The 27,579-nt window shown below is 37.4% G+C and overlaps 1 protein-coding gene across 2 annotated transcripts; it reads left to right on the top strand.

Annotated features, from left to right (window-relative positions):
* On the top strand, nucleotides 1–27,579 carry cltcb (clathrin, heavy chain b (Hc)). 2 transcript variants are annotated; one of them, XM_007231030.4, is made up of 33 exons: nucleotides 1–411; nucleotides 2,670–2,877; nucleotides 4,943–5,211; nucleotides 5,312–5,473; nucleotides 5,750–5,863; nucleotides 6,075–6,248; nucleotides 8,248–8,445; nucleotides 8,531–8,731; nucleotides 8,863–9,015; nucleotides 10,222–10,344; nucleotides 10,462–10,599; nucleotides 10,730–10,894; nucleotides 11,131–11,311; nucleotides 11,393–11,556; nucleotides 11,693–11,818; nucleotides 12,688–12,830; nucleotides 12,956–13,190; nucleotides 14,244–14,366; nucleotides 14,505–14,650; nucleotides 14,746–14,929; nucleotides 15,027–15,219; nucleotides 16,290–16,447; nucleotides 16,536–16,700; nucleotides 17,423–17,530; nucleotides 17,649–17,816; nucleotides 18,561–18,710; nucleotides 18,828–18,959; nucleotides 19,045–19,155; nucleotides 20,184–20,354; nucleotides 20,478–20,699; nucleotides 22,430–22,450; nucleotides 25,594–25,669; nucleotides 26,378–27,579. In XM_007231030.4, exons 1-33 carry the CDS (start codon nucleotides 370–372, stop codon nucleotides 26,506–26,508), a joined length of 5,055 nt encoding a protein of 1,684 aa, XP_007231092.1. In that variant the 5' UTR covers nucleotides 1–369; the 3' UTR covers nucleotides 26,509–27,579. The 2 variants fall into 2 exon arrangements, with proteins under 2 accessions (XP_007231092.1, XP_007231094.1); XM_007231032.4 differs by lacking the exon at nucleotides 22,430–22,450 and having other exon boundaries at nucleotides 2–411.

The following is a 27,579-nucleotide window of genomic DNA, read 5'->3' as shown; positions in this document are numbered from 1 at the left end:
TCCGTGTTGAGGCTCCTCTGAGCTGTTTCCGCCGCCATTGCGGGTTTCGGCACTTTCAGCACTAGCTCCTCCGATTAACATCAGCCGCGGGGGAGGGGGCGAGAAAAGAGCCACGAACGTCAGGGGGAAAGGGTCGGCCGCGCTGTAGGAAACACCGAGAAAGCCTTGGCTCCTTTCATTCGCCATATTTTCCCAATTTGGTTCGTGTTTTCCTTGTAAAATCCGGTGCCGTTGACTGCGGTGTCCGCGGAGAGGAGGAGGAGGTCGTCGCAGCCCGACGCTAGCTTAGTTAGCTCGCTAACCTACCGCTAGCTTACCTTAGCTAGCAGAGTTTCTTCTTCAGGATTGAGAGCAGATATTAAAACCACCATGGCTCAAATCCTGCCTATCCGCTTTCAGGAGCACCTGCAGGTAAGATAAGAAGACGCGCTGTCATGTTTAAATGTGGATTATTACAATGGGAAACTTAATAAACCAAATAAATAAGCTAGCTGACGTTAGCTGTGATAAGCTAAGCTAGGCGCTAACACAGCGCTGAAGTCAATGAATGACCTCCCATCGGTTTATTAAACGTTTGTCATTCAAATCTGTCCACATCTAGCTAACGTTACAGCAGCCTGAACCTAAAAACGTTTATGTAACATGTATCTATCTAATATATGTGAATGTTAATTGGAGTAATTCAATGTAAAGAATCGTTTATTTGCTTGAAAAGAGCTCTCAAAAATAGATGAGTAAAGCTAGCTAGTATGCTAGCGTTAGCTACGCTAGTTAGCTAGCTGGGTTACGTAGCTGGGTTAGCTAGCTAGTTTGCTAACCTAGATAATTAGATATGTTAGATCGCTAATTTACACGTTTATCAAATAAATGGCAGATATTAAATACAGTCAGTGTGTTACTTAAATGTGTAACTAAATTGCTAGCTAGGTAGCTTGACTAGCCAAGATGTCCTGTCACTTTTGTAGCTAGCTCTGTGCCTCAAACTGTGAGATAGCTAACCAGCTAGCGTTAGGTTGATTACCCAGCTCAATGATGTGGCTTCTTGGTAACCTAGTATTGCTGTTTTATCGTTTAGTTAAGCTATCTATCTAACTGTTAACTAATATTCATAATATTTATATTGGTTATTTAACGTTAGCTTCCTCAGGGCACCGCTCTCATATCAGTTTTGAGATAAGATGAGCGTGACAAGTGTAAAACGGCTTCGACCAAAATCCTAGCTATTTTCTTAAGAATTTTCTAAAGGCAATAAACATAGGTTAGCTAGTTAACAAATATAACCTAGCTGAAACGTGAAATACATCGTGCCTTATATATTATCGCGCATATATGGGGTCACAGTAAGCACCTGCTCAGGTGAAAACTAGCCTAAAATATTATCATTGAAGCAAAACATTAGCTCAGTTTTACTAGTAACCTCAAATTACTGGAATTGCACAATTACAAAATTCCACCATACGTATGTTATTATATAACATATAATACAGTTTTATTTCAGCCATTTCTAATTTTCTGCAAATAAATACTCTAAATGAATATTTTTATTTGGAATTTGGGAGATGTTGTCATAGGTTATAGGAAAAAACAAAACCTATAAACATATATACCTATTAATAGCAAAATCAAAGAAACTGGTTCAGAAACGGAAGTGGTTTCTTATTTTTTTTTCCAGAGCTGTATATCTGTAGATCAGATATTATTACTAATATAGAAGTTTCGTATTTGTTATCTGAAATGAGACGATCCAATGGTGCATGTGTACATATACATATTGGTATAAACTAAATATCAACATTGAAACAAAAGCTCAGTTTTACTAGTATAACTCAACTTACTGGAATTACACAATGATGTTCCATATACAGTACCAGTCAAAAGCTTGGACACACATCTTCTCATTCAAAGTTTTTTTTTTCTTCTTCTTTTATGATTAATTTTTTATTTTGCAAAATGAATATTGAAGGCTAAGCCATACAGGGATAAACAACCCAGAATATGTTTTGTACTTTGGATTTTTCTAAGTACCACATTAATCTTTGAGGACAGATCTGCACACTCTTGGTATTTTAATTTTAGTGTATTCATAGATAGTCACCAGGAATAGTTTTCTCAGCATCTTAGAGGAAGGAGTTCCTGGATTGGCTGAACAATAGTTGCTGCTTTCCTTTCTTGCTGTGCTCCAGTCAGGGGATTGTAGAAGCCAAAATAATGTTGTGTATTGCATAATTCTGTATGTGTCACTTAATTGTTTTTATGTCTTTGATATTAATCTACAATGTAGAAAATAAGTAAAGAAATACACAAAAAAAACATTGAAATATAAGGTGTGTTCAAAGCATTAACCGGTATTGTACACCATTCCCTTCTGTTCTCTCATACATGGGGTTATAGTGAACACCTGCAATGCAATATGGCAAACTTTCCATTAGTAAAAACTATTGTTGAATAGGTATGCTCTTATTGGTACATACGTATGTACATGTACATATACATATATAAGCATACTAGGCCTTAATGTTATATCCATTGTCATTACTATATTGTATGTTTACTGTATATAAAAAATGTAGGACTTCTAGTAATGCTATCATTATACAAGCTTTGCAAAAAATTTCCAAGTCTTTGGCTCATTGTGTTTTGTTTCTCTCTTTTTTTTTTTTTTTTTTTAGCTCCAAAACCTGGGCATTAACCCAGCAAACATCGGGTTCAGCACTCTCACTATGGAGTCTGACAAGTTCATCTGTGTGCGGGAGAAAGTGGGCGAGCAGGCTCAGGTGGTGATCATTGATTTGAGCGACCCCAACAACCCTATTCGCAGGCCCATCTCTGCAGATAGTGCCATCATGAACCCGGCCAGCAAAGTCATAGCCCTGAAAGGTAAGAATGTTTTCTTTGGAAACCTACCTTGTAAACAAAAGGTTAAACACTTCAGTTTTAAGTGATAAGTTAAATTATAAGGTTATAAGAGTGTTGTTTATCACGTTTTGTGTCCAATCAACATAATGAGGATTACATGTACTGTCTGCACCTTTCCACATTTATGTTCATATTCACAGCCATGTCTTTTGTTTTGTATAAAGTCTGCTATTGGACACTTTTTCTGCCTGCCTCTAGCAGTAATTATGTGTTAATTATAGTAGTTAAAGTGCTCATTGGAATTGTCCTGCTGTCATAAATGCTTTGTCTTGCTTGTTTTTGTTCTTTTTTGTTTCTTACTGCTTTCTTATGTTTGCAGACGGTGAGTTCAATTTCATATATCCTGAGTTGTGGGGTTGTATTTTTAAATATGTGGGAACATTGTAAATAGTGTGTTTAGATGGCTAGGCCAGGGTCATAAGGGGAAGTGGTTTTGTGTTTGCATAGATAGTAATAAGAGCCTGCTTTTTAGAACTGGGTTATTTTTTGTGGATATCTTAGTTTTTAGTAAAGAAAAATCTTGTAAGTCATGTGTCACTGTCTAAGTTGTAGGTTTATATCGTTGTTGTTGTTATGCAAAAAACATTTTTTTTTTAGTTAGTCAGTGTAAAAAAAAATAAATGTAATTTTGGAATATTTAGACATATTGGTCAAGTCATTGTGAAATTTGGATAGAATGTAAAGAACAACCAGAATCACATTGTTAAAAAAAAAAAATGAAAAATGACAAAAGTGGATATACAAGGTTTTTGCATGACAGCGACAATATTCTACAACAATAACAATTTCTAACTGGACTAAGCAGTTGCAGAACTGTGCTGCTTTTTGTTTTCTAATATAGTTTAGTAAGATTTTATCATTTAAAATTGTGTATTTTGATTAATTAGGTCTGTACATTAGGATTTGTGCATAGCAAAATTAAATGTTGATTTGTTTATTAACCTCTAGCATTTTAAATCACTAATAACCAGTTAATCACTTACTGATATTGTTGTCAGCGTCTTTTCACTCTTGTGCATGCAATACTCACATTAATTAGGAAAATGTATCAGTTCCTAATGAGCTGAGTTTTTCTAAGCTATGTGTGACAACCGGAAAATGAAGTCATACTCTATATAAAAATAAATTGGGAGGGAAAAAGCTTCTTGACTTTTGCACCTAGTTCAGATACAATGCATGAACATAAAGTAGTGCTTCCTGCTGATCAGTATGAAAAGTAAACATGTCTGTAAGCGCAGTTGTGCGTACTCTGTAATTTGAGAGCCTGCACATTTAATCTGGAAACGCAAATAAATGTACCAGTGTGTTTCGCTCATCCTGGTTTTGTGCTGGTCCTACTATCTGCATTCAGATCTCTGCCTCTCAGAGGTGGCCCAAACTATTCATTCCCTTTGACGTCATGGTCAAAATATTGGATTTTTTTTTGTTTGTTCTCTATACCAACAATTGAAATACAAGTAAACATAAAGATTGAAAATAAATAATGTAATGTATTATATATTTGTTTGGTGGAATTACAGAGTAAGATTATTTTATTGTAATATAATTTATTCTGTTAATTTCTGTTCTGTAAAAGAAAACATTTCAGCTGTTTAAGTGAAATTGCAAAGTGAATTTGCATAGACTTCACGTGAACTTAAAGCATGAAAAATGATTGAAACTCTTGCTGCAGTGCATTCAGGTTAATATTTTTCTTTTAGGAATATAATCGAGGCAAAATTGACAGTTTAGCATTTTGCAAATTGGATAAACCCTCTGTGTTAAAAGTATTGAGCACAATTGAACTGAATGCAGAGAACAAATCTGTTGGATGTGTGTTAACGTTTGCAGTGTTTGCTCTTTAGTTGTGTCTGAAGTCATGCTGTCTTTGCACTTACTCATGACTTCCGATATTTTAACACACAGTTTGGTACTACCCTTCTTTTCGGCTTATCGTTGTTATTAACACTGTATTAATTCATGTGTACTGCTAAATATACTGGCAAAAAAGCATAAGGTTGATCTTTGCTTTTTTTCTTAATTTCAGCTGCAAAAACCCTTCAGATTTTCAACATTGAAATGAAGAGCAAAATGAAGGCGCACACCATGACGGATGATGTCACATTCTGGAAGTGGATCTCCCTCAATACTGTAGCACTTGTAACGGACAACGCAGTCTACCATTGGAGTATGGAAGGCGACTCGCAGCCCATTAAAGTGTTTGATCGCCACTCCAGTTTAGCCGGCTGCCAGATTATCAACTACCGCACTGACGCCAAACAGAAATGGCTTCTTCTGATTGGGATTTCAGCACAGGTACACCTCACTGTAATACCCAATTTTATTTTATTTTTATTCATTTTTTTTTGAAAGTTTGATTTCCAGTGATTTTTAATAATATCCTTTTCTCTCCTAGCAAAACCGAGTAGTGGGCGCAATGCAGCTATACTCTGTCGACAGGAAGGTGTCCCAGCCTATTGAAGGCCATGCTGCTGGCTTTGCACAGTTTAAAATGGAGGGAAATTCTGAAGAATCCACTCTCTTCTGTTTTGCTGTTCGGAGTCAAGCTGGAGGAAAGGTCTGTTCACTTTTTTAGATTCCATCAAATCAAAGAGTAACATTATTGTTATTATTATTATTATTATTATTTTTTTTTTACAATAGTATGGCTTCAAAGGATATCAATTCCCACATTTATTTATGTAAGACAAATTTAATTAAATATTAAGTACACTGGATGCAGTATCACAGATTTTCGCAGAAAACATGTATTGCAAAGTCAATTCATTTCCAGTATTGTCCATTTATTGCTGTAATTGAATAATGATATGCGGTTTTTGTTATTTATTTTCAGTTACACATTATTGAGGTTGGCACACCTCCATCTGGAAATCAGCCTTTTCCAAAGAAAGCAGTCGATGTGTTTTTCCCTCCAGAGGCCCAGAATGACTTCCCAGTTGCTATGCAGGTGCATTTTCAAGCCCTTATTGCTTTCTCTGCATGATCTGTGAACTTCTGCTTTTGTCACAGGATGTTGAGAGATGTTAACAGGGTGTTAAACACAGTAATTTTCTTCAGATTTAGCTAATTGCTTATTGCAGTTCAGAGCTAATCAGAGTTCGACTGTTCTGTTCTGACATTTAATAATGTGTTATTTGATTTGCTTTCCTCTATTATAGATCAGCTCCAAGCAGGATGTGGTCTTTCTCATCACCAAATATGGCTACATCCACCTTTATGACCTTGAAACGGGTACCTGCATCTACATGAACAGGATCAGTGGGGAGACTATCTTCGTGACTGCTCCCCATGAAGCTACTGCTGGCATTATTGGGGTCAACAGGAAAGGACAGGTAATATACTTTGTTGCAATAAATTGTGTTGCATTATAGTTTTAAGCTGTTTGCAAGCAAGTACTTTCACTGAGACTTATGGCAGACTCACTCCTGGGGAACAACATGGATTTGTTTCCATGTAGTTGTCTGTTAAAGCATCTAAGATGGACTGGCATTCTTATTTAGTGTAACTGGAGGCTACAAGGTGATAAATAATTTTCTAGCACAGGCTCCAGGGCCATGAAATATGCAGCGAGCGAGAGGAAAGATGATCACCCTCCTTTGTCGTGTAGGCGCACCAATTCACCTTCTCATTAAATCTACCTGGCCTTCCCTCCCCCGACAGCAATAAACCTTAGCACTCAGCATCAGGTCTAAACCCTGCAAATGCCTGTCTGTGTGTCTGTGTTGTTGGACCTACATGCTAAGCCCTTGGGATCAGGGAAGCCCTGTAAATAACAACAGTTGTGGCACTGTAGATGCCTGACGGGCACCAGCAGCGTGAGAGAGGCAGCGGGAGGTGGTGATGGGTGCTTTAATCCTCTTACTGCTCCTGGCTCTTACTGTCTGTGCCACAACCTGACAGGCCTACTCTGTCTGCAGTGCACAGCTTGATGTGTTCAAATGACTTAAACAGTGCACGTCATCTGTTATTATTATTTTTTTATCTTTTATTAAATCTTTTTTTCTTTTTTTTTAAGTGATGTTAAACTCTCCTACCACACAAATTGTAGAAAGTGTTTAATCAACAGTTTTTCCATGCAGGGCTGGGCCTGATTTTTTTTTTCCAGCTCGATAAGCTACCCATACTCAGAGGCCACAGAACTGAGGGAAAAAGGATGTCAGGATTTGCCCATTAGCTAGCTGGTTCTAGCTAACGGCACCTTAGTGATGTGCAATAAAACCAGTAGCGATGTGATATGAGGCCGGCAGACATTTTAATAAGAAAGCAATGTGAAATGGTCACAAAGTAGCAAAACTTTTATTTTTTTATTTAGCATTTTACAGTATTTACAGTATTTAAAATGTCCTGTTTCACAAGTTTTCATGCTAACGTGCTAACTCTGTGAAATCAGAGCAAGAATGTGAGACTGGATGCACATAATTGCACTCCATAAATACAGTGTACAGTTGGGTCAGTGTTCTTCTAGATGATATCATCTGTACACTTTAAAGGTCTCCTGCTAAAATCCACTTTTTTTTTGTTCTGAAATTCAGTAGGTCTCTCTGAGTTGTATATGATGCTACACATGAAAATCTTCCTCAACCTCTATTGTCTGCAGTAGCTAGTAAAAGAAATATTTAGAAAAACGAGTCGATCAGGAAAAACACCATGTCTACGTCAACTCGTGAATTAGTATTCATGGCCCCGCCCACCTTGGCTCGGGACCGCCCACAGGCAGAGCTGAACCCAAGCTTTACACCAGCTAGTTAAAATTAGCTATGTTGTGTAAGTAGCTACAGGTTTAAATTGTATCTCCGGTTGACTTTACCTATAGCACTCATTGCTATATCTTTACAACTAAGGCTGTATCTCTGAAAACATTTTGTCCTTTAGAGCTCTAAAATTGACTGCAAAGCTGTTAGCCAATCAAAGACTATATATTTGAATGTATTAGTATTCATGAGCAAGAGCCAAAATCCTGTCTTTCTTAAGAGACCTCTAATTCAGTCAAATAAAGCAGAGATATACAGAAACACCAGAGCATTTTTTAAAGGCTTGCATGGCATTAGTTCTTACTAGAGACCACAACTAGACATTTTAAAATGATTGGAAAAATGATGGAACGAGACCTTTAATTTGTAATGTAAATACAATAAGCCAGTTTATCACTATACAATAAAATATCACAATATTGCCCAACTCTTTGCAGGAGGATAAACAAAAAATGATGATCTGAGCTTTACATGAACACACCCACAAAGCAACATAGGAGAAACATACAAATGCAGCTACATGTCCATCATAAGCTGTATAAGCTGCAACACTTACCCACCTGTGTTACTTTGTCTGTAGGTGCTGTCTGTGTGTGTGGAAGAGGAAAACATCATCCCCTACATCACCAATGTTCTGCAGAACCCCGACCTGGCCCTGCGCATGGCTGTCCGCAACAACCTAGCTGGCGCTGAGGAGCTGTTTGCACGCAAGTTCAACACTTTGTTTGCAGGGGGCAACTACTCAGAGGCTGCCAAAGTGGCTGCCAATGCACCAAAGGTACACCCCCTTCACCCACAGCTTGGCACGTATCCCGTAGCTTTGTCCTCTGGAATTTGTGCTCATCAATGCTTGTTTTTCTTAGGGTATCCTCCGAACCCCAGACACCATCCGACGGTTCCAAAGCGTCCCGGCTCAGCCAGGCCAGACCTCCCCTCTGCTGCAGTATTTTGGAATCTTGCTGGATCAGGGCCAGCTCAACAAGTTTGAGTCCCTGGAGCTGTGCAGGCCTGTTCTGCAGCAGGGCCGCAAGCAGCTGCTGGAGAAATGGTTGAAGGAAGATAAGGTAAATGACCTAAAGTGTTTTTTTTTTTTGTTTGTTTTTTTTTAAGGATAAATCCTCTGGTTATACAGTGATTTACATATGCATTTTACAAAAAGGACTAAATTTATTTTGGTTTTATATTTTTTCCTCAGCTGGAGTGCTCAGAAGAGTTGGGTGATTTGGTGAAGTCCGTGGACCCGACCCTTGCTCTCAGTGTCTACCTAAGGGCTAATGTCCCCAACAAAGTCATCCAGTGCTTTGCAGAGACTGGCCAGTTCCAGAAAATTGTACTGTATGCAAAAAAGGTTCGTAATCATCAGCTCAAATTCAAATTTGGGACGTCTGAAAGGAAAAATGGATATTATTCCAAATAATGTTTGCCTACATGCTTGTGTAAATGCTTAACCTCAGAACACAGCCTACATGTGTTCAAGCCTGCATGCCAGTGTTCTGGGCTTTATAGGAAAATGAAAAATTCGATACACAGTTTGAGCAAGATAATCCTTTTTTCAGGACTCACACAGTCATAAAAAAACCTGGAAAAGTCATGGAATTTCCAAATAGCAATTTCCAGGCCTGGATAAGTTTTAGAAAAATAAAAATACCCTGAAAGTAATGAAAAAGTCATGGAAATTTGCAATCTACATTTTTTTTTTATCTATCACCGGAGAAAAGCTATTTTTTTTACAAAATTATTTTATGCCTACTGTAATCAGTTTTGATTGTAGTTCTGGTTAATTTTCGGTTTAACTGTCCATGTCTGCACTGATGATTAGAATGTGTATGTTCATGAAAATTTGCCTTGAAGGCATTGAAAAGTCATGGACATTTCTTGGTTTAAAACTGTATGAACCCTGTTTTTTTAAGTATGTTTTGAGCATTGTGTATTCAGACAAATGTATTTATTAATAGATTAGTGATACTTGTATTGTAGGTGTTATTAACAGCTTCAGCGTTGATTTAAGTTTATTGACACACACACAAATGTATGAGTACAGCTCAGTCGATCATAGCCAGTCTGTCAGGTTAAGGGGTCAGGAGGCTGGATGTTCAGATTGAGACTTTATTCACTTGCAGACAAAAAAAAAATCATACACAGGCACAAGCTTAGTTGGTTAACATAGTGTTGAAAATGTCTATATAGTCGTTTACCATGTGAATTTACATTAGGTATATTCCTTATTAATAGGCCTGTTACAATAACTTTTGTTTGCATGATCTGTTGCCCCACAGTAATTGTGAATTATGGTTATTATTTATATTTCTGTCATTTTAAGACTTTTATGCCTTTGGTATAATGTTTTTTAGAACAGTAAATCTTTAGTTTTTAACAGTACTCAAAACAATCAGACAAAGACATACTGGCTCTTTCAATTTAAATGGCTTTTTTTAACCTTTACTTAAATTCAATGGGCAGTATTGAGGTCTGCAAAAATTGAGATAATGTAATTATTATGAATATGAAATATTATATATTTTAAAATGTTCATCTTTGCCTTCTGTGTCTACAGGTTGGCTACACTCCAGACTGGATCTTCCTGCTTAGAAATGTCATGCGGATCAGTCCGGAACAGGGCCTACAGTTCTCTCAGATGCTTGTGCAGGACGAGGAGCCATTGGCTGATATCACTCAGGTATACTCCACATATTCCAACATGGCCTTTTATACTCTTGTGATAGTCATTTTAGGAGTTACGTTCGTTGTTGCGAGTATGCAGTTTTAATTTGTGTGCTTTTGTCTCCCTGTTCAGATTGTGGACGTGTTCATGGAGTACAACCTTATCCAGCAGTGTACTTCCTTCCTGCTGGATGCTCTGAAGAACAACCGGCCTACTGAGGGACCTCTGCAGACCAGGCTGCTTGAGATGAACCTGATGCATGCTCCACAGGTTCTTTTTTTTTTTTGAGCTTTATGAAGCCATTTGATTAGTTGTTTTGTTTGTTTCTGCAGTAATTCAGTGTATTAGAGCTGAAAATACTGTTTTTTATTTTATTAGTTTTTTGGTCTTTTCTTCTTAGGTGGCTGATGCCATTCTTGGGAACCAGATGTTCACGCACTATGACCGAGCCCATGTGGCACAGCTGTGTGAGAAAGCTGGACTGCTTCAGAGAGCCCTGGAGCACTACACTGATTTGTATGACATCAAGCGAGCTGTGGTGCACACCCACCTGCTCAACCCAGAGGTAGTGACTAAAGTCAAGTTTTTTTTTTTTCTTTTATTCTTCCATCAAACTCCACTGATGAATCATAGTATGCCGCTTCCTTTTTGTGAGCATTGCGCCTGGCAGTCTAATGTTGACGCTGTGACACATTCGACTGATGACTACAGTGTCCTTGCTAAAGGGAGCTTAGCTAGTTTTATTTTTGTGCTTAGATCTACCCAGTGTGCATGTCTGTAACCAAAGTATTTTGTCTGCAGTGGCTGGTGAACTTCTTCGGCTCACTCTCAGTGGAGGACTCTCTAGAGTGCCTGAGAGCCATGCTGTCCGCTAACATCCGCCAGAACCTGCAGATCTGCGTCCAGGTGGCTTCCAAGTACCATGAGCAGCTCTCCACCCAGTCCCTCACTGAGCTCTTCGAGTCCTTTAAGAGCTTTGAAGGTTGGTCTAACATTTCTCAATATTGTTTTAGTGAGCAGCAGCGACTTCAGAGGCTAATATGTCTGGGTATGTGCCTTGCAGGTCTGTTCTACTTTCTTGGCTCCATTGTGAACTTCAGCCAGGATCCAGAGGTTCATTTCAAGTACATTCAGGCAGCATGCAAAACTGGCCAGATCAAAGAGGTGGAGAGAATCTGCCGAGAGAGTAACTGCTATGACCCTGAGCGTGTGAAGAATTTCCTCAAGGTATGAAGCAGGGTTCCTGAAATTAAGCTCAGCATGTCTTATCTTGAAATGCAGATGTCAGTTCTTTGCATATAATCAGTATTTTTCAAAGTACATCCTAATATTTTTTATATATGCCAATGTTTTTCTCTTGCAGGAAGCTAAACTGACTGATCAGCTGCCTCTCATCATTGTTTGTGACCGCTTCGACTTTGTCCATGACCTGGTCCTTTATCTGTACCGCAACAACCTGCAGAAGTACATTGAGATCTACGTCCAGAAGGTAAGCCTTGCAGACCACGATAATACTGTAGATACTACTCCTAATACTGCAATACCTCAAAAAGTCTCTTAGTGCCATGTAGTGAAGGATGATATTTGATTGAGATGCACGGTATTGTAAAAATAACACATTGCAATATATAAATATATATTGCAATATACAGCTCTGGGGGGAATAAGAGACCACTTCAGTTTCTAAATCAGTTTCTCTGATTTTGCTGTTTATAGGTATATATTCGACTAAAATGAACATTGTTGTTGCATTCTATAAACTACTTACTACATTTCTCCCAAATTCCAAAAAAAGATTTTGTCATTTAGAGCATTTATTTGCAGAAAATGAGAAATGGCTGAAATAACAAAGAAAAAAAGATGCAGACCTCAAATAATGCAAAAAAAACAAAAAAAAAAAACAAGTTCATATTCATAAAGTTTTAAGAGTTCATAAATTAAATTTTTTGTGCAATAATCCTGTTTTTAATCACAGTTTTCATGCATCTTGGCATGTTCTCCTCCACCAGTCTTATACACTGCTGTTGGATAACTTTATGCCTTTACTCCTGGTGCAAAAGTTCAAGCAGTTCAGTTTGGTTTGATGGCTTGTGATCATCCATATTCTTCTTGATTACAATTTGGTAAAAATTCTATATATTTTTTTCCCAGAGCTGTATATGCATTGCTATTTTAAACAAGTTAAAGAAACTTTGTGAATATTGCACTGACTGTAAGGCACTTTTTATCAAACAATAGATTTTATGTGCAACGCTCTTAATTTAAGAATTTGTGATTTAAAGAGTTTTGATATCTTGATATATTAACTGGGATTTATATACAGCTTTAAGTAAAGTCTATGTGTTTTCTTTCTAACAGGTGAACCCTAGCCGTCTTCCTGTGGTGATTGGCGGCCTGCTGGATGTCGACTGCTCTGAGGATGTCATCAAGAACCTGATCCTGGTGGTTCGGGGCCAGTTCTCCACAGACGAGCTGGTAGCTGAAGTGGAAAAGAGGAACAGGTACAGCCTTCATAAACCAGCTTTTTCTCTTGCACCAGATTCAGTACTGTTTAATCACTTTTTAGTCACAAATGCAAAACACAGAATACAGAACTAATGTTTTCGCTATACCATGTCTGTGGCAGGCTGAAGCTGCTGCTGCCGTGGTTGGAGGCCCGTATCCATGAGGGCTGTGAGGAGCCTGCAACACACAACGCTCTGGCTAAGATCTACATTGACAGCAACAATAATCCTGAGCGCTTCCTCCGAGAGAACCCCTACTATGACAGCCGTGTAGTGGGCAAGTACTGTGAGAAGAGGGACCCCCATCTGGCTTGTGTAGCCTATGAAAGAGGACAGTGTGACCAGGAGCTCATAAATGTAAGGAACTGAACCCCATTTTCAATTGTTACTTGTGTGCGCAGCCATCATTAATGTTGAGTGTTGTTGAAATAATGTAACTGTTTTTAAAGTCCCTCCAGTCTCTTCTCTTGTTGAGTTTATATGTTGAGCTAGGTCTGTCACAATAATTATATTATTAATGCATTGTTCAGTGTGTGGACATGACATCAGTAATTTTTTTTCAGTAATGTTTTCTTAGCAAGAAAAGCACATAAATGTTGTATGACTACTTAAAAAGAGTATGTTTATTTACGACATTGAAAAAAAATGTTCATATTCCATTTCCATTCTTTGAATATTCTTAATTAAGAATTAATTAATTCTATTTTACAGCTCTGGAAAAATGTTAGAGACTATTTCCATTTCTAAATCAGCTTCTCCGATTTTGCTATTTATATGTTCATGTTTGATTAAAATGAACATTGTTGTTTTAATCTATAAACTACTGACAAAATTTCTCCCAAATTCCAAATAAATTATTGTTATTTAAAGCATTTATTTGCTGAAAATGAGAAATGGCTGAAATAACAAACAAGATGCAGAGCTTTCAGACCTCAAATAATGCAAAGAAAACAAGTTCTATTTATAAAGTTTTAAGAGTTTAGAAATCAATGTTTGGTGGACTAACCCTGGTTTTTAATCACAGTTTTCATGCATCTTGTCATCATGTTCTCCTCCACCAGTCTTACACACTGCTTTTGGATAACTTTATGCCTTTACTCTTGGTGCAAAAAATCAAGCAGTTCAGCTTGGTTTGCTGGTTTGTGATCATCCATCTTTGTCTTGATTCTATTTCCAGAGGTTTTCAATTTGGTAAAATCAAAGAAACTCATCATTTTTGATTGGTCTCTTATTTTTATTTTTCCAAAGCTGTATTATCATTTAGACTTAGTCTTAAAATAACCATAATATTCTTAAACACAGTTACATCTGGAACAACATTTCATCTAAAAAAGAAAAGTTATTGTGACAGGCTTATGTTAAGGAGTTGTGTAAGAACTCTAAAGCAGTCATGTTTTGCTCCCTCCACAGGTTTGCAATGAGAACTCCCTCTTCAAGAGTCTCTCTCGGTATTTGGTGCGCCGTAAGGACCCCGAACTTTGGGCCAGTGTTTTGTTGGAGAGCAACCCATATCGAAGGCCACTCATTGACCAGGTATAGAATTGAGGCTCTGACTCTGTCTGGAGATGTGTCCTGGTGTAGAGTTTTTAATCATTCAGTCGTCAAAAAGATGTTAAGTTTTTCCCCTCCAGAGTAAATTAAAATAGTCTAAAATTCTCTGTATTGTTACAGGTTGTACAGACCGCACTCTCTGAGACCCAGGATCCAGAAGAGGTCTCTGTTACAGTCAAAGCCTTCATGACTGCTGATCTGCCTAATGAGCTCATTGAGCTTTTGGAGAAGATTGTCTTGGACAACTCTGTCTTCAGTGAACACAGGTAAGCGTGAACCTTCCAGCTGTTTGGCTTTGTCTTTGATGGTCACTTGGTTGTAATACACATGAGATACATGATTGTTCTTCTTTGTTTCTCAGAAACCTGCAGAACCTTCTCATCCTGACAGCCATCAAAGCTGACCGTACCCGTGTTATGGAGTACATTAACCGCCTGGACAACTACGATGCACCAGATATCGCCAACATTGCCATCAGCAATGAGCTCTTTGAGGAGGCTTTTGCCATCTTCAGGAAGTTTGATGTGAACACATCTGCAGTACAGGTCAGTCTCATTGTAGTTGTAGTGTTGTTTTCTCAGAGACGTTTTAAGAGTGCTCTTGCTGATCTCAAACACATTCTTCATGTTTATCCTGTGGCAGGTTCTTATTGAGCACATTGGTAATCTGGACCGGGCCTATGAATTTGCTGAGCGCTGCAATGAGCCTGCAGTGTGGAGCCAGCTTGCGAAAGCTCAGCTGCAGAAGGGTCTGGTGAAGGAGGCTATTGACTCCTACATTAAGGCAGATGATCCATCAGCCTACATGGAGGTGGGCCAGGCTGCTGCTCAAAGTGGTAAGTATGGCCACACAGTAGATGAATCTTTAACCTCCGTACCAGTAGAGGGAGTAATGTGCTGTGAATAATAGGGTGTTGTGAGTTTGAAGGACTTGCTGATTTAGGGCCTAAAAGCATGGGTGCAGATAAACATTAACCTACTGGTACCGGCTAAAGGATATAAAGACCTCCAGTAGATCCTTCACAATAACAATACATTTTTGGAATACATATGATCCCAGACAGGTATTGCGATAAATGATTATCTTTTCATTGTAAGACCATTTTATGCCATGTTATATAGTAATAATGTAAAACTACAATGTTGCAATTGTTCATAATGTTTAAAAGTAATACATTTTAGTTTTTTAAGAATATGCAAATTATTGGAATTAGAATATAAAATATTTAATTAATATAAAACCACTGTTTTTAAACAGATTTGACATTCTGACTCGTTCACATGAATATTGTCTTTTTACTGAGTTAACACAATTGGTCAGCAACATTTCATGAGATTATTATGTACATATACAGCTCTGGATAAAAATAAAAGACCACTTCAGTTTCTAAATCAGTTTCTCTGATTTTGCTATTAGTAGGTATCTATTTGAATAAAATGAACATTGTTTTTTTTTATTCTATAAACTACGTTTTTTAAGTTTTCTCCCAAATTCCAAATAAAAATATGTAAAAAATGAGAAATGGCTGAAATTAAAAAGATGCAGAGCTTTCAGACCTCAAATAATGCAAAGAAAACAAGTTCATATTTATAAAGTTTTAAGGGTTCAGAAATCAATATTTGGTGGAATAACTAATTCATCTTGGCATGTTTTCCTCCACCAGTCTTACACACTGCTTTTGGGACACTTTATGCCACTCTTGGTGCAAAGATTCAAGCAGTTCAGTTTGGTTTGACGGTTTGTGATCATCCATCTTCCTCTTGATTATATTCCAGAGGTTTTCAATTTGGTAAAATCGAAGATACTTGTCATTTTAAGTGGTCTTTTATTTTTGTTCCAGAGTTGTATCTATTTAGTTTCCATGTAGTGTATTGAGAGATTATGCATTGGGTTTGTTTTCCACAGGAAACTGGGAGGATTTGGTGAAGTTCTTGTTGATGGCACGCAAGAAGGCACGAGAATCCTATGTGGAAACTGAGCTGATCTTTGCTCTGGCCAAAACCAACCGTCTGGCAGAGCTGGAGGAGTTTGTCAATGGACCAAACAATGCCCACATCCAGCAGGTACAACACTCAACATACCTGGCATGCTGCTTTCAAGTTTGTGGGTTTTTATTTTTATCAATATAATAATTTGCTTCTTTGTTCCAAGGTTGGAGACAGATGTTACGATGAGAAGATGTATGAGGCAGCTAAGCTACTGTACAATAATGTGTCCAACTTTGGCCGCCTGGCTTCCACTCTTGTCCACTTGGGGGAGTACCAGGCTGCTGTGGATGGGGCCCGCAAAGCGAACAGCACTCGGACTTGGAAGGAGGTGAGAACATTATTTAGGAAAAGTACTTAAATCAGCATATTTGTTTTTTAAAGTAATGAAACAAGGGACAAAAAACATTCAGATAGACTCAAAGTCTTTTATGCCTCAGCACAGCAAACTGAAGACTGTGAAATATGGACACTCTATAGACACAACCCCCATCTATGGACACACTTTCAGTCTTGCTGATGTCTATCACATTATTTTTTATAGTTTTACCCTATTTTGTACTAGTAGTTTATTCACTATCTACTGTTTACATATCTACACGTTTGCACTGCTAAATTTAAATTATTATATAACTGTATTTGCATATTCTGTACGGCTGACATCAGTTATACTCCCTTTATGCACATCAACTGGTGTTTATTGTCTATTGTGTTTAACTGCACTACCTCCATTCTCCACACAGTAAAGACTGTACGTTTATACTTTATATTTTATTTATACATGTACATATTTTATATGTATAGTTATATATTATCCTTTTTTTTGTAACTTTGTGTACTATATATACCTCCTGTTGGATGTCTAGAATGTCCCCTCGGGGATCAATAAAGTTATCCAATCTATCCATCCATCCAATCCATCCATCCAATCCATCCATCCAATCAAAATCCATCCAATCCATCCATCCAATCTATCCATCCAATCCATCTAACATGCTATTTATTTATGTATTCTTTTTTTTTTATATACACTGATAATCTGTCTTCTTTCAGGTTTGCTTTGCCTGCGTGGATGGGAAGGAATTCCGTCTGGCACAGATGTGCGGTTTGCATATTGTGGTCCATGCTGATGAACTTGAGGAGCTCATTAATTACTATCAGGTATTCCACCTGTTGATTTTGTAATTTTGTATTTAATATATAAAGGCTTTATTTAAACATGTGAAGCAGTATTGCTGCAGGAATCTGACAGGGTATCCTTTTTTCTTTTATAAATCAGGACCGTGGTTACTTTGAGGAGCTCATCACCATGCTGGAGGCTGCTCTGGGTCTGGAACGCGCTCACATGGGCATGTTCACAGAGCTGGCCATCCTCTACTCCAAGTTCAAACCTCAGAAGATGAGAGAGCATCTGGAGCTCTTCTGGTCCAGAGTCAACATTCCTAAGGTTGGAGAGTTTTAACACTACTTTTAAAACTTACTTTTTTTGTTAATTTTCTTGAAATATATTGACATGGAATTATAAGTCATTAAGATGTCTGCAGATTCTTAAAGAAAAGCTTAAGTTATTAAATTTGTTTAGCTACAACAAAGCCTTAATTTATCTTAAAATGTTCCTTAAAATCTCAAAAATGTCAAAAGAAAATACAATTCATTTTTAAATAAATTTTAATTTGATGTGCAAGTTAGCTGAACTGGTTTGATTTAATACCAGACTGAATTACGTAGATACTGTAGGTATGGGAAGTGTACATTTTAATGAAAACCTATTGGATAACTCATTCATAACCCAATTTTGCACTAGACTCTATTTTCAGTTTATGAACAGTTTAATTTTTTTTTGTGTCGAACTGATTCTTGAGTTAACATGAATTTCGAGCTTGCTGTAAAGTTTAAGTTTAAACTTATAATAAATATATATTATAAACATAGTTTTATTTATTTACTTGCTATTTTGTTGTTGCAAAAGGGGTCTTAATTATGTCTAAATGGTAAAAAAAAAAAGCCTTAAACTTAAATTCCCAATAGCTACAGATACCCTGAATCATGTTCTTCTGTATAAAAATGTCCTTGATCTATTCATTTACAGTACAGTGGATTGTATCTACATACATTGTAATGTTTTTCATGCTGTATTAACTGTATTAATTGTATTCGACAGTTTATTTTAATGTTATAATGTGTGCTCTAGGTTTTGAGGGCAGCAGAGCAGGCTCATCTCTGGGCTGAGCTGGTCTTCCTTTATGACAAGTATGAGGAATATGATAATGCCATCATCACCATGATGAACCACCCCACAGATGCCTGGAAGGAGAGCCAGTTCAAAGACATTGTAACCAAGGTATTACACCCTGTTAGGTTACTTACAACCTGTTAAATAAATAAATAAAATAGCTCCTAACTCATTAAATGCACAGCAAGTCTGCATTAAACTGTGTTTGCCTTGTACTTTTTTTAGGTGGCTAATGTGGAACTGTACTACAAAGCAGTTCAGTTCTACCTGGAGTTTAAGCCTCTGTTACTGAATGACCTGCTCATCGTGCTCTCCCCGAGGCTGGATCACACCCGTGCTGTCAACTTTTTCTCCAAGGTATTTTTTCTATTTATTAATTAGAAAGCTGAAAATAGAAATGTCTGGTTATATTATTAATGTTTTCTTTTAATGTATCTTTCAGGTCAAACAGTTGCCCTTGGTGAAACCGTACCTGCGGTCTGTACAGAACCACAACAACAAATCAGTAAATGAAGCACTAAACAATCTCTTCATAATAGAGGAGGATTACCAGGTAGGAGACGCAGCATTAGCAGAACATGTCCTTTCATAAATCTCACTCGACTCACTTCTGTTCACATGTAGCTAGTAGTAAATCACTGTAATTTTCCTATTTGTTTTTACTTTTTCTAATATTTTTATTACCGTAAATTAACATAATTTAAACATAATAAAAGTCAACATTTTACCTTAAAATAACCAGAGTAAAATAAGTTTCATGTGCAAGTTTCAGGATTGATTACTTCATTTTAAGTAGGGCTGCACAATATGGCCGAAATGTATGCCACAATATATTTCTTTATTTCTGGCAATATGATATAATATTCCAATAGCGATAAAACAGTATAAAAGCCACTGCCCTTGGTGTACGTAATCACATGCTGGTGATGCTGGGTGATATGGTAAAAATATTATATCACAAAATTTATAGACATTTTCACGATACACAGTACTTATGCCATTTTGGCAGATTCAGCTATAATTACAAATGTTCTTTCATGAATAGTACAGTGGTGATTATTTTTTATTTATTTATTTTTATTACATATGTATATTATATCCTTTATATATGTATCATATGCATATATAAAATGTATCACAATATGTTAAAGTATCATTATATTGCTGAGCTCCATTTTTTCTTTAGCTCTTATATTTTGATATACTGTTTTATTACATCATTCTGTTGTTAATTTGACTTTGAAGCACTTTGAGCTACTTATTATTATTATTTTTATTTATTTATTTATTTATTTAATTTTTATTATTATTATTACTCTTACAACTGCTTAGCAACACCTTGGCAACCACTACGGACACCATAGAAACACCTTAGCAACCGCTTAGCTATCACCATGGACAGCATAGCAAAACCTTAGCAAACACCTAGCAATGCTACTTAGAAAATACATCGCAACCAATACAGATACCATAGCAACACCCTAGTAACCACTGAGCAAGACCATAGAAACCACCATAGCGAACAATGGGAGCAATAGTTTTTTGCTGCAGTGACTGATGATACCCTTCTTTTTAACACAGGCTCTGCGAACATCCATTGATGCCTATGACAACTTCGATAACATATCTCTGGCCCAGAGTCTAGAGAAGCATGAGCTTATCGAGTTCAGGAGAATCGCTGCATACCTTTTCAAAGGCAACAACCGCTGGAAGCAGAGCGTGGAACTCTGCAAAAAGGACAAACTCTACAAGGTTTCTGCCCACAACACAATCCCTAACATTAATGTTATTATACTCACTGTGGCAAGTTGCCCCTTAGGATAAACTATAAACCTCGCTGATTGATGTGATGTGATGTTTGTGTGTGTGCTGTAGGATGCCATGCAGTATGCATCAGAGTCAAAGGACACAGAGCTGGCAGAGGAGCTTCTGCAGTGGTTCCTGCAGGAGGACAAGAAAGAGTGCTTTGCTGCCTGCCTCTTTACCTGCTATGACCTGCTCCGGCCTGACGTGGTCCTGGAGACCGCCTGGAGGCACAACATCATGGACTTCTCCATGCCCTACTTTATCCAGGTCATGAGGGAGTATCTCAGCAAGGTGAGTCAGTGTGATGCAAGTGTAAATCATGGGGGACTGTAAGAGCTGATGTAATATTTATTCTTAACTGAAGCTTTAGTACATAGACGAAATGATGAACATACTTCTCAGTACATTTCATTTTTTCTATTTTTCTTCTTATAATTTGGATCATTAAAATAAATACATCTCATCTCTCACTCTGTCCACAAACATTGTGTACCAAGGCCTGTTTTATTTATTTATCTATTTATTCATTTTTATGTAATAAAGCTATTTTACGGTTAGATAAATATTTATCTTGGATGTACAAATACATGCTGACCTGTAGAGCTTGATCTCAGCTGAATATTAAGGTCTAGCTACAACAAGAAAATAGTCAATTAGCACATTTTAGTGGGTTTGTGCTCTAATGCTGCCTTCACGTCCATCTCAGAAGTTCGTACTTACCACTTTGGAGTAAAACATGATTACTGTTTCAGTGGTTTTGGTTGAAAACACTGCAAACATCATGATGTATTTAAAATGTGAGTGAATATATTTAGTGCGAAGTCAGTAAGAAAAAAAAAATCCTTAAAAACTCTTAATTTAAAAACTATATACAGAACTGTGCAAATGTTATAGGCACCAAAGCAAATTACACTAATCCATTTATCTCAGCAATATGAATGTTTTTACCTGAAAAAAGCACCACATATGATTTTAACAGATGCGTATAAACATACATACAGTAAAAACGAACAAGGAAACAAGGAATTCTCATTTTTAACTAAGTATGTTATATCCTGTGAGCCAAGTGCTGAAGAACAAAGTGTAGAGATTTCAGATTTCTCCTGGATGCTCCTCAGCCAGCATGTGTATATTATGTTCAGTTCCGTCAGCAGCTCACCTGATCTAGCACATTTACCAATTTACCAAACCAGGTGTTGATTAACATGATGAGAACTAGAAATAACTCTATTAAACTCAGATGAGGAGGAGAGATTAAGAGATGTTTTAAGGAAAACAGGGCTGTAAAAGCTCTGCTTTTTGTAAAATTGCTGTGTGTATTTATTGTAATGCTGTAATGTGTTTTACTAAGCTTATAAACATTTACCTCACAGATAAGGAGCTTTTTCTTCACTGAAATGCACACAGGTTCTAAATCATTTGCAAAATACTGTATATATGTTTTTTTTTATTTTTTTTATCGACATGCCCCTATTATGAATGTTCCCACATATAAATCTAAGTTTGTGGTGCTGTTCATGTGATCACATCTCATAAATGCAATGCTTCTGGCATGATTTGAAGGCAGCATAGGGCAGTAGATAGTTAATTAGCTGGATCAGGTCTGCTGGAAGCTAAATTATTATATATTGAGGAGCACAATGTGATCCACCAGGGCCATGGTTAGGAGCCACTTGATCTAATCTTAAATTTGTTAAAATGGCATTAAAAAACATTAAAATATTCTCCGATATTAAAACCTCAAACTTAAAAAAACAAAACAAATCTTTTTGTATTTTTGGTTTGTATGGTCATGATGAGGAATATAATTTCAATATATAGAGTTTTGAGAGGTCAAAATAGAGAGAAATGATTAAATATACCTTTGTTTAAACCAGCGACGTACTCTCTATAATTTCCTGCTTTTTATTTCTGTTAACACTACTGCTGATTTCTGCAATTGTTCTCTTCTTGCATTTTCAATGCTGGACTGTTAAATTTGCTTTATTTTCTTAAGCTGCTACTCTTAAATTCCCTTTCAGGTTGATGCAATTAAGGAAAAGGTGAAGGCTGCCTCTTATTACACTTTTTTTTTAACCCTTGTAGTTTTGGAGGACTGAAACTTCAGGAATCTGCATGAGTTTTTCCCCCTCCCATATCACTCTGCTGCTTTTAAACACACCTTGACTAGAGTTTCCTCGAGTTTCCTCTAGAGTACTGACTATCTGTCGAGCAGACGCTGCAGTAGCAAGCAAGTCGCAACTTTCCCACACCTGTAGATGAGCTAGCGTTGATATCACTGAACTGCAGTCTATTATTGGCTACCAAATTTATGTATATCTCCTTGTACTATTGACATTTTCACTGGTTTAAAAGAGTTTTGAACAATTAAATTTATATTTTATTGATGTCTACCTTCTGAGGTAGAAGCTTTTACCCCCTACACACACACACACACTCTTTAATTTGGCAATTTTATTCCCTATTAATTCCTCCACTCGTATACACTTCCTACACCAGTTGTAGACTGCAATGCAAGTGATTAGCTGTGAAATTAGGCTAGAAATAGACGAAGTGACCACATTTTCAGAATTCTGTTAAATATTGCTTCTCCTCACTTGCAGAAGTCATTAAAGATATTAAACTTACAACTACACCAATATAATGAAATATTGCTTTTCTAAAATCAGACCCCCGCACCAGGAAAGTGTGGTCCTTCAGCAAAAAAAAAAAAAGAAAAAAAAGAAAATGTTGAATCTGGTTCTGTTTCGTACAGATTTTACACGCATGTCTTCTTACAGTGGTAGTGGCACCCTCTAAAGCATAGGTCGGCAATAGGCGGCCCGTGGGCCAGATGCGGCCCGCAAGCAAGAAACATCTGGCCCGTGAGGTTGAACTATAATGAAAAAAAAAATCGGACTGTCCGTCTCAAAAATGCTCTTTATTTAGAAACTTAATTTTCCAAAACAGAACCACGGGCTGTTAGATAACTGCTAGCTTCTTTATTCTGTTATTTATTTATTCGTTTGTTTTTTTTTATTTAACAAACAGGTATATCATTAATAGCGCCCCCAATGGTCAGTCCACAGATTTCACCCACATCAGCCCACTTGAATGTCTGCTTGTCATTTTAAGAGCGCCCTCCCGCCACCGCGCCCGCCAATCCCCCCCCCCAAACCCCCCCCCCCCCCCCCCAAGTGCTTGTGGCCCGCCATGTAATGGCTTGGAAAAAATCTGGCCCGCGGACAAACTTAATTGCCGACCCCTGCTCTAAAGGTTAGGGAACATGGCTGTTTTGCTGTGCCTGCCTCTGGAAGCCTTGAATGGCTGTACGAATCCATCGCTCACCCTGTCACTCCTTCACTCTTCTACTCTGCCTCTCTTCCATGCACACTTCTTCTCAACTAAAACGAGTAACAGCAACACCTCTGGCATGTTTTCTTCCCTTCGATGAAACTTCTTCCACTTTTGCTGTCCTCTTTTGAGCCTGCTCAACAAACATACTCATCAAAACTTCTTATCAGTATCAACGCCAGCTGTATGTAGAGAACTGAACCCCAAGGCAACATGCAGTCACAGCGCATGCGCTCACTAAGACACGAATTGATCATTACATTGGGTTTTTTAAGGAAAGTCATTCAACAACAGTTTTTGTCATATGCTATTCTAATTTTCCTGTGTTTGTCTAATCTGTTCTCATGGACACACATTTGACCATTCTTTATTTAAGATTTACGGTAGAGTTGTAAGTTTCCTTTTTTCTAATGAAACTCCCACAATTGACGTGTTTACAGGGGAAAACAAAATCTAATTACATGATTTATGACTTACCTGTGATGCAGCTGATCAGCCAAGACATGTCTAAGGTTACCATCTTTACTTTAGAATAGGAGATGCTAGGCTTGCAAGTGTTTTGTGCAGAAAATGTGAGATTTGGAATATTATTTGACTTGCCAGTGGCTAAAAGCACAAAAATAATGTTTAAGTGTTTAAAAAATTGTATTAGATGAACAGTAAGCATATCGAGGATATCATCATTGCTTAAAGAACACAAACACAACTGTACATTTCAATACAAGTATGTAAAAAATACATGTAAAAAATAAACAATTAAATAAATAAAAACAATTAAAATCGAATTGAATGATATTCGGCAAAAATGATGCATCAGTGTGTGATTATATACACCAAATGTGGTGGCTTTTATACTGTTCAAATCAATATTGAAATTGTATTGCATCACCTGAAATTAAGAAATATGTCGTGATATAGATTTTTGTCCAGCCCTGTGTATAGACGAGGCAGGCTGAAATGCCAAAAGTCATGGGAGAGCATAAAAAAAAGTTACATCTGGAGATGTCTTGAAAACACCCACACCTGTATAAGTTGTGAGTTAATATCTTGCGAGTGTGGTTAAACATAGCCTAGCATGCTTATGGCAAGGCAGTGCAAGTTATGAGTGGAAGGCATTACTGTCCACAGTGGACAGCACAGTTTTATCTAGAATTGTCCATGCAAACAGACAAATGAAATCACATCCACAGTCAATGCAGTACCTCTCCTGTGACGTGTGGTATGTCTGTGTATATCTGTGTATTTGTTTAAGATTAGATTTCAGACAATCTTAATTCCAAAGTTTGCTTGTCCGACAGCAAACATGTCTTGGCTGATGGACTGTATGTAGTATAAGTGATAAGTCACGTTAATTAGATTTTTGCTGAACTATTCCTTTAATGCTCTATATAGGTGACAGGGTTCTGTTTTCTACATTGGCATCGTTTAATTGGACTCAGTGGCTGATTGGGGGGACCATCCACTCATAGTTTATCCTGTTGAATCCTTTCTAGTGCACTTTGTTGTAAAGCAAGCAGTAAGTCTGTAATCATGTAGTCATATGGTAGCATTGCCAAATAGAAGACTCGGACCGCCGTTAGAGCTGAATTGATGCTAGTAGTAGTATCTGTGTTCGCCTGCAGGTACGGACTTTCCTGGCAAGGGACTTGGTCGTGCCCGTAGTGCCCTGCTTTGAAAGCATTTTGCACCTTGGTTTAAGCTTGGCTTTAAGCATTTCCCATGAATGGTCCCATCCATCAGTCATTTCCTCGGTTGACAAGGAAGGCCAGAAATGTGCGCTTCATCTCCTTGCTGCCGAGTAGTTGACTTTTTTCTTCTTTTCTTCCTTTCATCTTTTTTTCACTTTGTACAGGTTGATAAGCTGGATGCATCTGAGTCCTTGAGGAAAGAGGAGGAGCAGGCCACAGAGGCACAACCTATTGTTTACGGTAGGACTGCTTGATAATATTAAAATAAACCTAGATAGGTATGTTTGGGGCCTACATTTTTGTGTTTTTTGGATTATATATAATTCTATATTCCTTATATTGTAAGAGATAATTCTAATTATACCACATTAAGTTCCAACCCTGCAATGTGATTGGCTGAGAGGCGTTCTATGAGTGCCGTTATCAGCCGGTAATGCACTGTAACACATACAGGTAACCTAGCAACGATGCAGCGCTTACAAGCCAAATAGAGCAGCAATGGAACTATTTTAACTCGCGGAGTATTAATAACCAAACAGATCGTATTTTCTCGTCCTCTTTAACTCAAAAAAATCTTTCAATAAATAGCAATATAGGAACTGTGGTATAATTGCTATAATACACTTGAGGTTTGTGGTATAACGTGTATTATTGGCACTCCCTCTTGTGTATTATTGCTTAAACCGAATGCTTAAATCAGTTATTCACAGAATGATTGTTCAGAGATGCAGGTTTTTGTATGTATATTTTTATATAGGTGATTATAAATAAATATATTAGAAAGAATGTACACCCTATTGCCTAGACAGTGTATAATTGAAGCAGTGTATTTGAAGGTGTTTACTGTAATTACCAGTACGTAGCTTCCTGGAGTAATGTTACACCCTGAATCATGTCACACTGTTACTGTTTTAATCATTTAATTTTGTGTCCGATATTGTGTTTTAGGTACACCCCAGCTAATGCTCACCGCAGGCCCCAATGTTGCAGTTCCTCCTCAGCAGCCATACGGCTACGGCTACGCAGCCCCCACCGGCTACGCTCAGCCAGCGCAGCCAGGCTTCGGCTACGGCATGTGAAGCACTCCTGTCCCCTGCAGTTCTCCATCCGTCTCTCCTTAAGTTCCTCACCAGCTTATCGTGGTCTACTCTACTCACATAAGGGGTGCGAAGTCAGAAGTTGTGTGTTTTAAATTATTTTCCTTAAAATGCATCGAAGGACTTTCATTTTTATTTGTATTAAAAAAGAAAATAATTGGACCACATTTTTATTTTACATTCCATATTTAAGCCTACTTATGAGATTTTTTGTGACCATTTTCTTTCTTTTTTTCTTTCTTTTTTTCCTTTTCTTTAAATTTTTTAAGGGGGTGTGAGTAATGTACGTAAGTGGAATTGTGAGAACAGCAATTAACCTTAACATATGTTGTGAAGCATCTGATTTGCACTCTGTCGTGAGAGGAAACCTAATGTAGAATCTCTTAATTTTGATGTGCTGTGCGTGAAAGCTTAACACTGTCCGTCTGTATAATGCATTTCATTATTGTATATGCTGAAGAAGAAGAGAGAAAAAAAAGGTTAAAACAAAATATCTGAACTTGAACGTATGCATCCATAGGTACATTTAGCAAACACTAAGTAATAATCAGATATTCTACACAGGTTATGTAGCTGTATGGAATTTTAAGTGCATACAGACTTAATGATTATAGAATTTTAACCCCTTAGCATAAACAGTTCCCATCGATTGTGTCGACATTAACATCCTTTCATTCACTCCATGTGTAACCGGTGAACTTTTTTTGTTGTGTTCTATACAGTGCTCTTGTGTGCTCCCATTTCCAGAAATTAGCAAGGGATTAAAAAAATATTCTTCTTCTGACCTCTGTGTATTTACTCACCATGCAACTTCCCTGTATTGAGGTTTGTGTATGCCTGGTATCGTGATGTTCTAGCTCCACTATTTTTGAGTGTACAGAAGAACGAACTATAGAAACGGATACCTTGCTTGTCCTGTAAGTTCTGTCGTGTGCTGTACGCACCCTGAACACAAAGTTAAAAAGCTAATACATTTACAGGATTGTGATCATTTTGGTGGCTTGATTGTAAAACTGAGCTCAGATTAAAATGAAAACTCATCCAACCACTGAA

Source organism: Astyanax mexicanus, chromosome 18, assembly GCF_023375975.1.
Source record: "Astyanax mexicanus isolate ESR-SI-001 chromosome 18, AstMex3_surface, whole genome shotgun sequence".
NCBI classification, from domain to species: Eukaryota; Metazoa; Chordata; class Actinopteri; order Characiformes; family Acestrorhamphidae; genus Astyanax; species Astyanax mexicanus.
The sequence above is the reverse complement of the archived record's forward strand: the minus strand, read 5'-3'. Positions and strand labels throughout refer to the sequence as shown.